At 40.0% G+C, this 18,587-nt stretch overlaps 1 protein-coding gene across 1 annotated transcript; it reads left to right on the top strand.

Annotated features, from left to right (window-relative positions):
• Positions 1–10,978: 10,978 nt before the first annotated feature.
• CXCL8 (C-X-C motif chemokine ligand 8) lies at positions 10,979–12,884 on the top strand. The gene is made up of 4 exons (XM_016209615.2): positions 10,979–11,042; positions 11,961–12,096; positions 12,355–12,438; positions 12,863–12,884. Exons 1-4 carry the CDS (start codon positions 10,979–10,981, stop codon positions 12,882–12,884), a joined length of 306 nt encoding a protein of 101 aa, XP_016065101.2.
• The last annotated feature ends 5,703 nt before the right edge of the window (positions 12,885–18,587 follow it).

Genomic DNA, 18,587 nt, shown 5'->3' with positions numbered 1-18,587 from the left:
GCCTATATTTAATAAATTATACAAATACATTGCAATGTATTGCCATATGTTTCCTGTTATTAAAAATAGCTCTCACTACATGCAAGCCAAGCCATTCTGCTGTGTACCTGAGACTTACACAGTGACGTATGTCAATTATGTATCAGTAACACTGGAAAAAAGCTTATGCAGTAGAATATATATATACACACACACCTCATAGTGCATCCAGGCTCTGTGTCCAAGGCAGGGTGAAAGCCCCGAGTCTTCAGCGCCTCCTGCTCCCGGCCTTACCAGCAGAGCCCTGGGACTGAGCGTGTGACCTCACTCAGCGATAACATGGAAGCCCAGCTTCAAGCGCTGCTGCGCCTGTAGGACGGAACTAGAGGCCTAAGGCACAGCAAGGTGACTGTAGCCACGCTGCATTTGAACAGCAGAAGTTTGCTAAGAGGCTTCAGGTTCTCTCATCACAAAATGAATGGTAGCTATGGGAGAGGATGTGTTAAATCGCTTAACTGTAGTAATAATTTCACTTGTATGTATATGAAATCATCATGTTGTATAAACATATACACTTTTTATTTTTAAAAAGAACCTAGTACAGTGGCTAGAACACAATAAATATTAATCTATTATATACCCCTCACCCGGTACCCCCCTTCCTGCCTCTCCCGTCTTCGCACCACCCGTAACAGCCACCACTTCAGGCAGCTATGGCGTGTGATTGGGAAGCTCCACTCAGGACTTAGTCAGTGTTTAATTAAGCAAGAATCGTCCCATCCCCGAGTAATTCCCCAATGTTAGTTTGGACACTTCCTCAAGTGTCAGGTTGATGGAGACTGTCCTTTCCATTGCTTGCACTTAAAGCCTTTATCATCAGTGAACTTCCTTTTTCTCACATCTCATACCCAGCTCCTCAGGATGCTGTGCTGTTTTTTAAATATCCAGAAGCTAACCACTAGTTACCACCCTGGTCTGCTGCAGACAATGATCATCTCTCTCCTGGGTTCGCATAAAGTTTCTGGCTGCTCATCCTGACTTACCTTTGGCCCACTCCCACTCTTTCCCCCCTAACAGCCAGAGCGTCAGATCATGTCACTGACTTGCTTCAGACCCTGCAAGGACTCTCCACTCAGTGCAAGCTGAAGTCCTTACGACCTACAAAGCCGATCTGATCTGGCCCATTACTCTCTGTCCGCCTTTCCTATTCATTCTCCCCGCCCCACCCCACCCAGGTCACTGGCCTCCTACTGCTCCTGAAACACACAATCCAGCTCCCAACTCAAACTGTTATTTCAGGCTGACCCTTTGCTTGAAATATTTACCTACATAGCCACTTAGCTTATTCCTCTATTCCTTTATTTTTAGCTGAACCTTGACCTTCCAAGGAGAATTCCTTTGACTCTCTACTGCTGTAATCTGCTCATCCCCTGACTCCCCTGACACCTGATTCCCCTGCCCTGCTCTATGTTTAAAACACATAACATTTATCCACCTAAAACACTTCTACATGTAGCCATTTCTATCCATGTTATTCACTAACATTTCCCAAGCAACTACAGAAGTGCTTGAGATATAGAAGGTGCTCTGTAAGTATCTGTTGAATGGAAGGATAATATATTTTCAAGTGATGTGAATTAAATTTGATGTTTTTCTTTGGGAGCAAATCGGGGGCAGAGGCTCTCTTTCTTTCTTTGAAAAATTGTTTTCAACTCTGACTGCATTACTTGTTTCACAATAAAGGGTCACCAGCTGAAACTTGTCTAAATGTCATAAGGTGACCAAGTAAGAGGAAACTGTGTCAAGAGAGAAAAGGGCACCGGAAGCACTTCCTCTCAGTCTTGAGGGCTGGGGGTTAGTAGTCTGATGGTACCTCACACCATCCCCATGACCTGCAATTCTAGGCTCTTTCTTCATTAAGCCTTAAATTTAAAATGTGGAATCTAAAGAACTTAATAGACTGATGAACATAAATGATTCAATGACATGGAAGCATGGATGAGACTGACGAATCCCAGAGGGATGGAGGAGGGCGGGTGGGTGGAGGGGAGAGTAACCAAAGAATTTATATGCATCTATGCACAACCCAAGGACACGGACAATGGTGGGGAGAGGGACTGGGGAGGGGGGGTGGGAGGGCGTGGAACGGGTCAATGGGGAGAAAAAGGGACATCTGTAGTATTTTGAACAAAACAAACAAGTAAATAAAAAATAAAACTAAGGCCTTTCTCTCAGTTGATGAGAATCTTGCATTTGCTACGTTTCAGGGCAAGTGCAAGTTCTCTTGAAGTTTAGCAAAATATCAAGTGTCTTCTCCTGGCACAAGTGGTCAAGTTTCCCAGAAAAAGCTCTCCATCTATTCCACATAAGCTATGCTTTTTACAATAATACACCAGACAGAGGGGACTGTAGAAACAAATTCCCTTATTTTACAAATGAAAGACCTGAGACCTTGACAGGAGGAGGGACTAGTCCTTCTACTGGCTTATGTTGGCCCTCCCCCCTCACTGAACCAAGAGCCTCTCCTCCAGCCTTCTAAGTCCTCTCAGGAAAGAGAGGGCGGGAGAAGGCAGGGAAATGTGCTCAGAACCACCTCTGTGAGACTCACGGGCGCATGAGAAAAACCGAGGAGGCCTGGGGTCTCCGCACTCTGTTTGGGTTCAAATCCTAACTCTGTCTCCTACTTGCTGGGTGACCCTTTGGAAGTAACTGAACCTGAGTCTGTTTGTTCATCTGTTAAGTGGGAATAAATAACACAAAAATATAGGGTTATTGTGCATATTACAAAAAATAAAACATATGATGTACTTAGTAATGAAATCCTGTTGGTACCATTATCCTCGAGTGAGGCCACTCTGCACTCATAGCTAAAGTCTAAGTCAGTCAAGCTCAGGAAAAAAAGTTCCATTTTCATTCACTGTGGCCCCCGATACTGGCTTCCCCCGATACTGGCTTCGGTTCTCTCTGGGTCTCTTTAGTGTGTGCTTTCAAGGGCTTATTTTTCTGGCTGGGTGTGTTGTTTCTTACCCATTTGCCCCCCCTTCGCCCATTTTGCTTCTGCTTCCAACTGTAAAAGATGGTGCCAGTGGTGTTTCCCAGGGCCACCCCCTCGGTTGGAGGAAAGGAAGTTCATGCAAAGCTAATCCAACAGGTTTGGAGTAGACAGTTTTCCTTTGTTTCAAAACTCCACTAGATTCTGCAAGTGGTGATTTCCTCCTTCCTGGTTTAGGGACCACAGGAAGATCTAGTTTTGATGAGTAACCCGATGCAGTCAAAAAAGAAAGCCCCTGAGCTGTGCAAAGTAATAAATTACCCTGGGTGGGAAAATAAACTGCCTAGACACAAAAGGGACTCAAATCTGGAAATCAGATAACATAGGGCACTAGATTAAGTACAGATGGATTAAGGAGCTTTACAGTCTTATTTTGCACAAATTTAGGGATTGTAAGAGACCAGCCTACACCTCTAAACCCATACACAACCTGAATTATTTTCAAACTTATTTTCTTTTTATGCTTGATCTTAGCCAAAAGGCCGAGAAGCGATATCTAATTTTGTTTTCTTTTTATGTGAAAACATTACATACTTACTTCTCGAATTATACTTGTATTTGGTGACTTGAAGGGACTTATGAAAGGGCTACAATTTCACTCTCCACTTCCACTGCCTTTTGTCCCTGGCACTGCCTTTTAGCAGATTCGCTAAGCAGGTTGCATCAGTTGAAAGCAGTGCTCAGTTTTCATCTTTTTGGATGCTTTTTGGGTTTTACTTCTATGTATGACAAGGAAACTAAAGGTCAATCGTACCTTGAAATCATTGAATACGAAGATCCTCTTTCTCCTATTCATTCTTTTCCTTCTCTATCTCTACCTTCTCTTTTGAGAATTTTTTCTTAAGTCTCTGTCCTGGACACATCCAGGGACAGTAAGCAGCAGTCAGAAAATGTCATTTCTCTTTCAGCTGATACCTCTTAAAGAGAGCAACCTCGAGATTCACTTGTTATTTTCGAGTACCATACCTCCAGTTACTCCTTATGGAGCTTACTCCTTAAGAGCTTTTAATGGAGGTCAGTAAACTTCCTGAACCTTGAGGTACAACTTTGTACACTTCGGTTTAAGTGGACATAGTGGTAAGCAGGGCGCACATACCTTTCAGCATTTTAAATACATTTTTTTTTCTCCTGTCCCTTGACTCAATTGCTTGTATGGGTCTTGTTTACCTCAAAATATAATTAAGCCCATGTGTAAGTCCAGTCATTTCTAATACAGCAACTTCCCCTTCTGCCAAGTGATCTCATTTCCTATGATCTTTACTTCACACAAAAGAAATCCTAGTGACAAGTAATATATAAGTATTGTCATTTCAAAGATACCTTTTATTATCAACATTGGAGCAAACACTCTCTAAATGGTTTTAGTATCAATCTAACAAAGGAAATTGGTGTATAAAACTTTCATTATCTTTTCAAATGATTAAGTAGTTAAAATTAAAACAACGTTAAGAACCACGGAGGCAATGCCTAAAAGGGAAGCTGGTCTGTTTTAGTCTTAGCCCCTGGGCTCATCAGACTAAACCTGTGCACACGGTTCACGTTCACCCACGGCTTCTGCAGATGCTGTGCTCTGGGCGCTTACAGCCCGGGAGACTCGGGCGATGGGCAGAAAGCAGCGGCAGGGCCCTCCGTGCCCTTCCTTACCAGCGAGTGCCAGCCTGGAAGGCCCCGCTGCTCCCCCGCTCACCTGCCTGCCGCCTCTCACCCCAGCCGGGCAGCCCGGAGGTGGGCCGCGAACCCACCAGGGAGGAGGCCGCTGCCCGCTGCCCGCTGCCCGCTGCCCGGGCTGCCGCCCCCCTGTGCCCGCCCAGCCAGCATGAAGCAAAACTGGGGTTTCCATGCTCAGCTCTCCCGGGCCCATGTCAATAAAGCGATCGTCCCCGAGGAGCCCAGAGGCAGATAACGCTAAGCGCTTTCACTTCCCTTTGCCGGGACAGGCCCTGGGAGCTGGGGAATTTGTCCTTTCGCGCAGGAAATGTTTATAGAGCACCAGCTGGGGGCAGGCGCTGGGCGGAACCTGGCACGGGGTAGAAATGGGGCAGAAGTGGGCTCTGGCCTCCTGGAATTTCCAGCCAAGTGGGTGAGGCAACTGTCAACAAACAACCACACGAACGGCTGGGTGCTCTTCTCTCCCGCGGAATCCAGTGCAGACTTGTGTTCCGGCCAAACTGTCTCCAATTCCTCACCAATCCCTGAGGCCAGAGTGGGGAGGACTAGTTACAGTGACCCTCATATTTGAAACGAAACCTTTAAAACAATGAACGCTGTAAGAAGGAGGGTTATGAGAGAAACAATAAAGGAGTTAAAACATAAGACATGGTTTTTCACTTAAGCTTTCTCCAAATTGCTACGTTTAATCTCAGCTCAGGGTTTCTCAGTGTCACCTAGCTATAAAAGCGAAAGAGCAAAATAATGAAAGGACTTTTTCAAAAAGGAAGAAAATATCCTTATAAAATTAGAGCACCTTGAGTCAGCATTTTTAAACTCTATCTCAAAATCTCCATTGATTTGGGAGATAGAATTGGAAATGATACTCAATTCTCAGTGTATCTCAATATAGCACTTTTTTTTTTAACACACAAATTTGAATTGAATTATTAGGCACAAAAAAAGAAAACTCTACAATTTTGAAAGAAATAAAAGCAACTAGATGTAAACTTTATGGGGTGTGTTGTGCCAATACATGTTTACTTTTTGATTGGTAAACTTTAAAAAAAAAAAATGTGGTTCTCCCACTCCAGGCAAAGTTAAGTGTGACTTAAATGACAGATGACATGTCCCACTCTTGGTCCTGATTTAACTCTCACTGTGATCCTATGGAACTGGTCTTATTCCCATATTACAGATAAAGAAACTAAGACTCAATGGGGTTAAAAAAATCCCACGGTTGTTTGTCTAATAAGCGGTGAAGCTAGGCTTGAAGGCAGGTTTGTCTTTTTCCAACACTTATACTTGACATTGGTAAAAACCCATGCATTTAGCTGTTTGATTCTCCAACTTGTCAAGACTTTGGAAAATGACTTTTCTTTAAAGGGTTGAACACCTTTAGCAGCATGGTTCAACTTTGCTTAGTATTTTTACAAATTATTAACTCAAGACATTTGAATTTGAAGACAGAACTGAAATGTCCTGAGGCACTGGAGCAGATTAAGTTATTTTAACAAAGCGCGCGCGCGCGCACACACACACACACACACACACACATTATCTGAAAAAAAAAGTAAGAATGTTTTCAATCTTTCAGCTAACTCTGGGTTTTATTTACTAAAATTTCGGGGGAAAGGTATTTTATGTTTATGATCTTAGCAGTAACAACGCTGTAAGTCAAACTCAGTGATATGTGTTAAGCATTTGTCTATGGTTCTTTTACCCTCAGGGATGTCTGAGCTGAGACTAATTTCCTCAAAGGGAGAAACAATTCCAGGTTTAAATTGAGATTTAACTACTGGGATTAAGAAATGTCGCTCAGATTTACGCAGCAGCAGGTATAACACCAACATAGAATCGTCTTGTTCAGGGTCTCCTGATTAGTAGAACATGGGACTCGATTCAAAACCAAGTTCATCTCAATTCAAAACCTATGTTTTCCCCACCACATTCTACATTGTTATGTGAATTCAACTTTGTTTGGATTTTCAAAGAAGCCCTAATTCTAAAATACCTATATGAAGGGAGGTGGGGTACCTAGATGGTTTAACATACCAAAAAGACATTCAGTTTTCCTGCGGGGGGTTTAATGGAAAAAGAAGAGTTATGTATAGATGTGGGAAAGTAGATGCCCATCTTTCCTTGGCTTTTTCTCGGGCCCTTCCCTGTCTTGGATGATAGAGCTGGTCCCATGACTATGGTGAACATCTCTGGATGCTCCTCTGGTTGTTAAGTGCTTCTCGTGTTTCAGGAGCCAGTAAGAACTTAAATAAACAGCTTAATGGCCGATAGCCCCATAAAGTCTGCTCATCCCTAGTGGGTGATAAAGTATCCTTTGTATCGATGTGCAGCTTTATTAAACTTTCCACTCCACCCTGCTCTATTTTGAAGCAGCATTTCTTCAAATAGGATAATCGGCCCATTTTTCTACTCAACCCCATCTAGTCCTTCTGCTTCCTACGCAATGACTCAAAGGGCAACCTCTACAGAAGTGGTCACTTTGTCTTTGTCCACTGTTGCTTCTGATGAAGCGGCCGAGGACGTGAGGCTCGGGGCTGCGTGGTGAGGGATGGGCGTTGGCAGAGAGGCCGCCCGGCTGACGACTGCCCGCTGCCTACCGGGGGCATCTGGTTAAACGGAGCTCATTGGCTCGGCCCTAAGGAGGTGCGAGGGTGGGCCACACTCTGAGGGGGGGAGATGAGGAGATGGACTTGAGATGGCAAGGGGTGCCCGTGTCGGTGGGACTCAACAGAAATACAAAGGGTCTTTTTATTTGTATTTTTGCCAACCCCCGAGGGCTTGGGAAGTTTGCAAGTCCTCAGGACTCGGAGTATCTGAGTGGTGCCACTAGTATGACTGAGTCCCGATGATGGGAGACTGACCAGTCATGTCGTCATCTGTCCATGTGAGAATATGTCCTTGCCGAACAAACCAATATTACTGAAGCAAAGAAACTGTCAATTTTCTTAAAGATCCGGACTCAACCTTTTCTTCTCCTCATTCCATACACTGTTTTTTATACAATGCTCAACAGGAACCCAAATGGGTCATGTCCTCATATCTCATTACCTTATACTTGCCTTTCCCTCCGCGAGCAAGGCAGCCACCCTGTCTCCCACCCCATCGGTTTTACTTCTACTCATTCCCAGCATTAGGTCAGAACTGAGGATCGAGGCTACAAGCCTGGGCTTATACCCTGACTGGGAGTTGGTCACAGTTTTTAAGTTGTTTCTTTATCAGTTCATCAAAACTGCTTCAGAGGCTCTGTTCATCTGCTCACAGAGCTTTCTGTAATCCTCTGACACCCATTACTGTATTGTAGTTGCTTGAATAATTGTCTATATCTGGCACCAGACTGCAAACTCTTTGAAATCAGAGACTATATCTTATTTACACAGTAATCACATCTCCTGCTGTAACACTTGGCATTAGCATGTAATCAATATATAGTAAATGAATGAGTGAGCAATCAGGTTCCTGAAACAGTAGAGTTAAAAACAACAGGAACCACATTATATATAATAAACATTTGCTTTGCTGCAGAAGGTAATGTAACTCAGGTATTCTGTCCTCAAGTCTTAGGTTGCTTGGGGGAAGAGTAAGGAAAAACATGGTTGCTCGTAAGCCAGATAACCTCTTTGGAAAGCACTGAGACAGGGCGTTTCCACCCGTGTGGAAAATCTCACTGTTCTATCGAGCCTCCTGGGAAAGAGGCTGAATCAAGCGAAATTCCTTAGAAGTGTGTACTTCCCCAGAAGTGGATAAACTTTTACTAATGGAAGGTCTTAGAGTTCCTTATGCAAGGAAACCCAGGCCAATCTTTGAGGACTCAAGAAAGATAGAGTAAGAAACTTCATTGAATCATAAAAAGATGGCCCGAATGTCCTAGTGTCCTGAAGTAAAGTACTTTCAACTCCCTTTGTGAATGTGCTTTTAGATCAGGGCTAAAACTAGTAACTTTTTTTTTTTTTTTAAATATATCTTTATTGATTTCAGAGAGAGGAAGGGAGAGGGAGAGAGAGAGAGAAACATCAATGATGAGACAGCCATTGACCAGCTGCCTCCTGCACGCCCCCTGCTGGGGATCAAGGAATCCACAACCCGGGCATGTGCCCTGACCAGGAATCGGACCTTGATCTCCTGGATCCTAGGTCAATGCTCAACTGCTGAGCCACACTGGCCAGGCAAAACTAGTAACTTTTGGAACCATCAGGTCTATCACTACTTAGATACATGAACTTGGAGACACTGCTGAGATTTCTCATCTGTAAAATGAGGACATTATTATTTGTCTGATTGCTGTGAGAATTAATTTACACACACATGCACACACACACACACAGTGTCCCTAATATCAAGTAATTTAAAATGATATTTAAGAAGCTAGCTGGGCCCTGGCCAGTGTGGCTCAGCTGGTTGGGCATGATCCCATGCACAGAAAGGTTGCTGGTTCTATTCCAGGTCAGGGCACATACCGGGGCTTGTGGACTTGACCTGAGTAGGGGGAGTGAAAAAGGCAGCCAATCGATGTTTCACTCTCATATCAGTGTTTCTCTCTATCCCTCTCCCTTCCTCTCTCTCTAAAAAGCAATTTAAAAAATCTTTAAAAAAAGAAGCTAACTGGGGTCATTACACAAATCTCTCAGCAAAGGAAGTTTTCTTCCCAAACCACAATCTTTTTTTTTTATTTATTAAAGAATTTATTTAACTTAAATCCTATGTGAATATTTAAACTAGTTTTTTCTTAAGTGTTCTGAAATTCTATAGATTTTAAAACTCTCCATACAACAGGTTTTCAATTTGAAAGGGCAACTTGAATTCTAAGACAATCAGATTTTGATCTGGAGCTTTAATTATAGCAAGCCATAACTTGAACTGGTGTCACTTTTATTTTATTATGTTATTACATTACATGCTGTAATCTGGCTGAACTTGGTATTTCAGAAACCAACCTTTTTTTCAAGAATGCCTCTAAGGCAAATGAGATTCTTAGAAAATTGTCAGTTGAATATCTACTATGTAGAAGTCAATAAATCTGACAAAAATGAGAAACATAAACTATAGCTCTTGGGCAGATGATAATTTACCAATTTAAAAGTTAAGCTGAAAGTTTACATATACCTACTTTATGAGTTAGGTGGGTATTATTTAACCCATTGTATAGATATTTAAACTAGAACTCAGAAAGTTTAAAATCCACACAAAAATTAGGTAGCTGAACTAGAGTTTGAACCCACGTGTTCTTTCCATGAGAGCACGCGTTGTTGACCTTTCCATTAAGGTAATTCATTCCACCTCAACTAAGCAGCACCAGTGAACCGCTTCCTGGAACATATGTGTATCTTCACTTTACCACTTGAGTGTCCTGTCTAGAATGTGTTCTTCCCCTTTATCTATTCAAGTCCTCTAGCCTTCAACACCCTGCTCAAATCCGGCTGCTTATGGAAGATTCTGCCCTTATGTCCCTGCTGGAATTAACATCTTCATGCCTCCTGTCTGGTCTTTAATATCGTCAGGTCCTTATGGTGCTTTCTTCTGAAGATCAAACTCTTTAAGAACAAGTACTTCATCTTATCCATGTCTAGATCCCCACATTTCTGAGGACTTACCTGACAAATATTTGTGGAACAGAATGAAAGGTGTGCCCTTTCATTCTGTTATGCATACCTTTGAAAACCGAATCTTTTGAGAAGTTGTACTATGTTCCTTGAGAGCAATAATAGTTCCTGGAAACCTTCCAAAATGCTTAGAAATGAACTTCTCATAAAATGTGTCCCCAATAAAGGTGGTCAACTAGATTATCTCCTCTCTCATTTCAGTACATATAATTTACCTAAAGAAACCACTGTGCCATAAAAGAATGATCCTAAATGACTTACTGTAATAGCTGCCAGATGGTACTGTGATAAAGTTATTTATAAACAAAAAGGAGTACAACTGATAATGTATCAAGCGGAGAAGCTTCTCTGTTTGAAAATGCTTTTAAACATGTTTGAAAAGAAACATGTTTTCAAATAAAATTAAATTGTTTTAAAGATCCAATAAAACTTCAATCATGCTGAAAATTGGATAAGAAACCAATTGGAGAAGTGCGATGACTCAGGTTTGTTCACAGAGAGTGGCCGGAAAGTTGCAGATTGTGGAATTTCCTCTGACCTAATACAAGAATGAGCGTGCACATGTTCTCCGCTGCTGCGATAATATAAAAAGCCACAGGAGCTCTTCATCCAGCACAAGTCCCTGAGGACAACAGAGCTCACAGCACTAGAAGAGCCAATAAGGACCCGACCTCCTATAAACATGACTTCCAGGCTGGCTGTTGCTCTGCTGGCAGCCTGCGTGCTTTCTGCAGCCATGTGCGAAGGTAAGCACATCTTTCTGACCCAGTTTTCCTGGGTCTAAATATGATCCTTAGGTAGCAGGGTTATCCTTAATGCTTTGATTAAAAAAACAAAAACATTTTTATTGAGGAAAAGAAAATAATCTTTGCAGTCATTTACTGTCAATTAATTAAATTGAAGTTTTATTTTTTTAGGCTGTATCTATGCAACAATTAGAAAAGGGTAACATTTGATGAATATAGACATTCTGTTCTTGTCAATTATACTCTGTAGTATGCATTTGTTTAATATAAATCTATAATTTAGAGTGTACCTTATTGGAAGCCAGAGTTACCCATAATATCTAGAAATATTGAGCAAGAAAGCTCAGGTAATTTTCCTTCATGTGCTATTTTATTGACAAGCTTCAGACAGCTGTCATTTCCTGTTTGGTTTAAGGGCGCCCTGATGGATTATCCACCTTCTTGGGATCCTTTTTATTACAGTTTAGAATGTTTGTAGTATATAGTTTCTTTTTCTGTTTCCTCTTAAGCATTATGGATTTTGTTAAGATATAAGACACCTTTGTGCAACTCACTTATATATTTCTATCAAATTCTTTGAAGGCAATTTCCCTATTTTTGAATCTTAGTTTGCATACTATAAATAGCAATATGAAGTAGAAAAAAGCATCATAAGGATGTCAACATTGCACGAAGACAACTCCAAGTCTTTATGGAGAGTCATTCAGTGTTGTCAGGAAGGAAGGTCTTTAAAATAAAAAACTGAGGTCAGGGTCAAGAAGAATATCCAGCCTTCAACTTCAGGAATGAGTTAGCTGAAGATGGGATGTTTACTAAACACACAGCCAGCAGATTGTCCTAATGGGATTAAGGAGCGAGTAGCTGGCACCGCGTTTGTTGATGAAATCGATCCTTAATTGTCTTTATTTGTCTTCACAGCTGCAGTTCTGCCGAGACTAACCACCGAGCTCCGGTGCCAGTGCATTAACACGCACTCCGCCCCTTTCCACCCCAAGTTTATCAGAGAACTGACGGTGATCGAGAGTGGGCCGCACTGTGCAAATTCAGAAATCATGTAAGTCCTTTCAAAGGGATTCGGTATTTTACTTTAGCAAGCTTAGAGCTGAGGAAGGTGGAGCAGCCAGCAGAGTTGTAGGTACTAGGAATACAGTATTCTGTCTGCGTGGCATTTAAATATGGCAACTTCCATGATTCACAGTTCTGTTGTTTTTGACTTAGAGTTTATGCCCATACTTAAGGGACAATGAGTGAATGGTAAAGGGATGTCTGAAACCACTAAATATTGATTTTAATCATATCTCTCTCATTTCAGTGTAAAGCTCACCAATGGAAAAAAGGTCTGCCTGGACCCCAAGGAAAAGTGGGTGCAGAAGGTTGTGCAGATATTTTTGAAGAGGTAAGTTGGTTTTTTAAAATTTAGATTCTTCATTTATCCTGAAGTATACAGTCCAAAAGTCAGCCTATAATTTCCTGCTGCTGATGCAAATCTTTTTTAGATAACTTCCTCTTTAAATAAAAATAAATAGCAGCAATAGTGAGTTTATTGTACTCATGACTGCGAAGACCACAAAGCTCAGTTTGCCCGGGGAGGTCTGGGTTTATGTCTGTTCCCTGCCATTACTGTGGCTCCCTTTCAGTCTCTGGTGTTCTGATTTGGATGATAACTTATCTGGTCTCTCTATTTATAGTTGAAAGTATAAAAATATTTCGAACACATGGCTATCTAAGACTATATTCGTTTCTGTATTAAATATAAGAGCCATACTTTACTCCTTACTAGAACATTGTTAATTTTTAAATTTTATTTTATTTATTTTCAGAGCTGAGAAGAAAGATCCATGAAATAAAAAGAAAAAGCACTCTCCATGGTTCCTAAGAATTCCTCAGTAAAGATGCCAATGAAACTTCAAACGAATCTACGTCAGTGCATCATGTACTTTGTGGGGCTGTGTAGGGTTGTCAAGTAAAATACAGGATGCCAGGTTAGACTTGAATATCCAGTGAAACAATGAACAGCTTTTTTCAATGTCCTGTGCTATATCTAGGACACACTTATATTTTAAAAAACTCATTGTTTACTATAAATTCAAATTTAGCTAGAAATCCTGTATTCTACTTTTTTCCCTTTTTAGTTAATGTGGCAACCCTAGTCTGCCAGCCAAGATCCACGAGGCCCTCCTACCTGTGCCTCAGTTTCTTCTTTATTCCTAACCTGGAGAAAAAGCATCAGCCACTATTTAACCTCACAGAGATGTGAGGACACGCGGAAGCAACTTAATGTTTTTCATGGTTACATAAATTATTTTCAAGTGTAACTTATTCACTTATTTATTATTTATGTATTTATTTAAGCTTCAAATAGAGTAATATTTGTGCATGAATTTGGAAAATGGGAAAGAAGCATTGTTGATAGGATAGTATAACGACAGTTGTGAATTTATATTTATTTTAGATATTAAATAATATATTAGAGAACTATCTCGATCAAAGTTGTTTTATTTTGAACGAAGTTGCTAGATTTGGCAAAATTAAAAACAAACAAACAGAATATCCAATTGATTTTTATTTCAGATAAACAATGTTTGTTAGAATAAGTACATAATTATTTATATGAAATGTTAAACTGGCAATCCTACCTTTGATATTCCTCATATTGCCCTGTCACGGTCAGCCTTGGCGGGCTGTTCTGTGTTGAATTACCAGAATCCTGAGTTAGGACTATCTTCCTCAAAACAGCAAAAGTTCTTTCTGGTTAAAACTTATGTATTATGTACAAATAGATTCTCATAATTTTATTTAAATAATTGTGTTTAACACTCCCTTTCTTTTTGACTTTAAAATACTTCTATATGTTTTCTACTCCTTTTGATAGTATGGAAATATAAATGAAACTCTAAAATACTTATAATAAAATTTATTGTCAAGTCATCAAGTGTTTGTGTTTCTCTGGTTCTTTCAAAATTTATTATTTTATATCTTTGGTTGTATTAAAAACATGATTTAGAGAACATAAATGCTTCCCCTTAGCATTTTGTATATTATGGCTGAAATTACAAACCTTTATTTGTAGAAAAACAGAACTCCTTTTTAGAGATGGCTACAAACAGTAGCTATTGGGAAATGAGGAAAGTTTTCTCAACTTCCCAGTGTATACTATTTTGCTAATAAGGCTGACTTCAGATTTTCAATGAACATCTCAGGTGTCAGTGAAAGGGGAAGAGGGTACACATCACAAGGTGCTTCTCAGCTAACTAAGGAGGGAAACTGACACATATGAGGCCAAAAAAGTTCAAAATGTGAATAAAGACCAAACATATTTGAAAAAAAGTCAAAGAAAACTCTTAAAAGTTAAAAAAAAAGTAAATTAAAAATAATTTAACTAGAAAACTCAGTGGATGCTTTTTATAACAGATTAGATACAGCTAAAAAGAAAATTGGAGATCTAGGAAATAAACCCAAGTAACTTTATCTGGAATTTATATGAGGGATAAAGAGGAAAAAAATTGAAAGAAGACATGAAAAGACACGGAGAATACACGGATATGGCCGTCTCAGTGTCTAACTGGATTTTTACAAGCAGAAGAGAGGGTCAGAGACAACGTTTAAGCTGACAATGGCTAAACACTTTTCAAAGGTGACGAAAACAACAACCCACAGTTTCAAGAACTTCAATTAATCAATGTTTAAATTTACATTGCTAGTCCAAAAACAAGGATCGCAGAGCTTCGGCTCCCACTTGCCCCTCCGAGACGATGCAGTGCTGCAGCGGGGCGCCCGGACGTGCTCTCCTTCAAGGCTGCACCCTGCCCAGCGAGGGAGGGTCCCCCCTTATTCCCCCCAGCTGCGCCCTCCCGCAGCCCCTCTCCGGGGCCACCAGCTCCTCCCAGCCGCTCTGGGGCCCGCGGCCACCTTTCTCTCCGCGGGCCAACATCAGCTGCAGTGTGGACAAAGCCTCTTCTCTTTTCTGACAGCCGGTGCACAGGAACACAAAAGTGCGCAACGTGACAGGATTAGGAAAGCGTTTTGGAAATTCACCCCCAATCTTTACTGTTCTTAGAGACGTCGTTCCCACTGTTGGCCTTTTCTCCCTGCCTCTGCTCTTCTCAGGCCACACAGTGGGGCCGCTGCTTCTCCCTCGGGGTTCTGCCTAAATTTCATTTCCACATTCTCCACTTTAATTTCAGGTTTCCTCGCCTGCCCCCCGTTGCAGTCTCTCATCGTGTGGATCTCATACAAAGTGAACAAAACAACGACCAGCAAATCATTTTAATACCCTCCTGGTAGGAGAGATAGGGCTTCTTCAGAGGAGGGAGAGGGGAGTTCCCCCCAGCCAGCCTAGGCCCCCCGAGGAAGCCTCAGCTGGAGCGAGGCGGCTGAGCAGGACCGGGCCACACCGAGGGAGGACCAGGCCGTGGGACGGAGTGGTCCAGATGGCAGTGAAGTAATTTGTAAGCAAATTATGATTTGAGAAGTGAAAAAGTTCAGTGTGACTGGAGTTTGGCATTGACACAGAACAAGTACTAACAGATGAAGTTATGCTAAAAGGATGAGGGGAGGCTGTAAGGGAGTTAGATTTGAAATCGAAGACTTCTAGCGGGTTTCAATTACCCTCATTGAAATTTCGAACGTTATAGGCCATTCTTCTTCCTGGATCTCCTTACAGAAGAAAGTGAGAAGCCACAAAAGCAACTCAAAATCTGATGTTGGGGGCTTTCTAATGATATTTGGAGATTCAATTATCAAAGAACTCCCAACTTTATACAAAACCTCTTAATGTGTTAAATACAATTTAATGTGATCAGTGTCCAACCCTGGAAGCAAAGTGAAGACACTTGCACCAACTTGGTGAATCTTAATAATGAAAACTTTAAAAAAAATCTACTTTTTAATTTCATTTTTATCACTTTTAAAATACGCCAAATTATTTTCTCCTCTCTCTCATCTATATTGTTACTGTCTATAAGACAATAAATATTGCATCAAAAAGGCAATTAAGTGTATCAAGTTGGAGATGAAGCATTATGTATACAAATCAAAATGGAAAAATGAAGAGTGAGAGAGAAACGAGAGCAAGAGCGAGAAAGGAAAAGCCAGTCACTTGAAAAACTAAATATTTCATTGTCCCTCAGTGATATTATTAAAATTAGTTAGTATACAGGCATGGGTTTTATTTATATAGACATAGATTTAGGCACAAACTTAAACATGTGACCTATTGTCTCATACATTTAATCCATTTATGTGGATTACAAATTATAAATGTAATTTTACCAAGTAGTAACATGGATGTAAATGCACACCACACACACGCACACACACACGCACACACACACGCACTAAGAGAGGTATGAAGAGATAATAAAAAGTGTTCACCTTGCAATTGCATCTATTATAAAGTTCTGCAATACATATATTTTATATAAAACATACAAAATCAGGCTATTTTCATAATTGCCTCTTTTTGTTTGCTAGCAATGCATCCAGAAACAGATTCATGGGTTGAAGTCACCTAAGAAAAATTTTTTATTCTAAGATTTTGGTAAATGAGGAGATAATTATTTTTTATTGTAATGCATCTATTTTGCTGACCAGGCTGTTTGAAAAGGTCAGAAGAAGAATTAAAAAACTGGTTTGCATTTTGCCTGTGGTAGCGATATAGCAAGTAAAAATTGCTTAAGTCTGTATTAACCCTGCAATAACAGAAAAGCTTAAGAAATCAGTAATTCCTCCATTACTCACTTAAAAAGACAGCCAGACCGCAATTGCCTCAAGTTTGATAAACATCAGCTAAATTTGCAGAGAGCACAAACAAAAAATAAGGAATCTTTTAATGTAACAGAGTAAATACCAGGCCAATTCCTTCCCACAAGATTTACAGATGGGGCAATCGGGAATGCGTCAACAGATTACTTAAGCATCAAAGAACCCAACTCTTAATGGGTGGACAAAGGGGCCTTTCCATGCTCATTGCATTCCCATAGAAGAAAATCAAGTTAGATAATTATTATCTTCTATCATCTGTCTATCATCAACCTATCATCAATCTATACCATCATCATCTCTATATAGATCAACTTAGAAAGCCTAGTATGTTGGAAATAAGATAGAAAACATTCACAGATATTTCCACCCAAATTTTGCTTTAGACACATCTAGAGAAATGTTCTAAAGCTTTGTAAAAGATCATGGTGCTAGGGCTGAAGATAGACTTCTACTGTAGCTATCAATTCTATTTCATAAGGCATGACTTAGCTTTTGTTTTTTAATAGTTATAGGTGATTCTTTCTACTGTCTGCATCCTAAGTGAATCTTCTGTCATTCAACCCATGCCTCTCAAAATTTTTAGTGTTCCCCTAAATGGAATGCTTATGGGAAAGTGTTCTATATGTAGATATCTTCGCCTAGATTTATTTTTTCTTTATACTCCCAAAAGTATCCAACATGCCCCTGATAGGATCTCATATGGAGACATATTTTATTAAAGGGACAAAGGTTTCTGCGCAGGTTCTGTAGGTCTTCAGCAGCCTCATCGTGATGTATATGTCATCCCTCCTCCAACTTATCACACTTGTTTCTTCCTCTCTAATACGTGCCAGACATGTTTTATAAACAGGTCATTCTTAAATTTTCTTAAGTGAAATTTTGTAATTATCAATTTAATTTACAAATATATATATAGATACTTAAAAAATCTCATATTTACAAGATTTTTCTATAAAGCTTGAGTGAGGCCTCTGTGGTAACATGAAAAGAATTGACTTCTGCTTATAATTCCCTTTTCTAGCACTAAATGTCTTCCTGAAGGAATATTTTCACTCTCCCAGTTTACTAAAATTCTGTTTCATTTTCTTTATTTCAAAATGGAGGTAAGGATTAATAAAATCTGCTTAGAATTTAAATTGCACCCTCCACATATAATGTTGCCTAGATTTTATATGAGCTGTGTGCTTTTAAAAATCTATATCTCTCCAATTATTTAAAATTTTGATGAGATTTTATAGTGAACAAAGATACATGAATTCTGATTTTAAAGTGTGGTATGCTCTGTGTTAAATGTATTGGGAATAGAATAACTGCCATTTTTATACTTGCTTTACATATAATATAGAAAGTTAACTTTTACAGAATTAACTTTTGAAATTTTGACTCTTGAAAAATCTATGGCATGTGGGGTACAGGCTGACAATTCTGATACTACTACACATGTAGCTGAACAATTTAAACAATTAAGTAAATGGTTGGTTAATGGTGGGAGACAAGGTCCTCAATGTTACACAAGGAGTATTTAGATAAACAAGGGAAGGAGACTAAAACGATTCATCTAGTAACGAATTAGAGTTGGAGACATTAGTATGAATTTATGTTTCGTTTAATATAGATACAGATGGATACACATATAAATACTTATAGATGTGTATAAATGAGTTAGTAAACACATATGTATTTCCTTCCTTTGTCATCTGAGAGGGCCTAAAAGCAATGACAGTCTGCTAGCAACAACCACACTTAGCACCCAGATCTTGATTTCTAAAACCATTTTCTAAT

This window comes from Miniopterus natalensis, chromosome 1, assembly GCF_054644295.1.
Source record: "Miniopterus natalensis isolate mMinNat1 chromosome 1, mMinNat1.hap1, whole genome shotgun sequence".
NCBI classification, from domain to species: Eukaryota; Metazoa; Chordata; class Mammalia; order Chiroptera; family Miniopteridae; genus Miniopterus; species Miniopterus natalensis.
Note: the sequence above shows the minus strand (reverse complement) of the source record. Positions and strands in the feature narration are given on the sequence as shown.

Coding starts and splice junctions, on each gene's coding strand:
- CXCL8 (XM_016209615.2), top strand. CDS start 10,979: ATGACTTCCAGGCTGGCTGTTGCTCTGCTGGCAGCCTGCGTGCTTTCT. Junction 11,043..11,960: donor TTCTGCAGCCATGTGCGAAG/GTAAGCACATCT, acceptor TTGTCTTCACAG/CTGCAGTTCTGCCGAGACTA. Junction 12,439..12,862: donor GTGCAGATATTTTTGAAGAG/GTAAGTTGGTTT, acceptor ATTTATTTTCAG/AGCTGAGAAGAAAGATCCAT.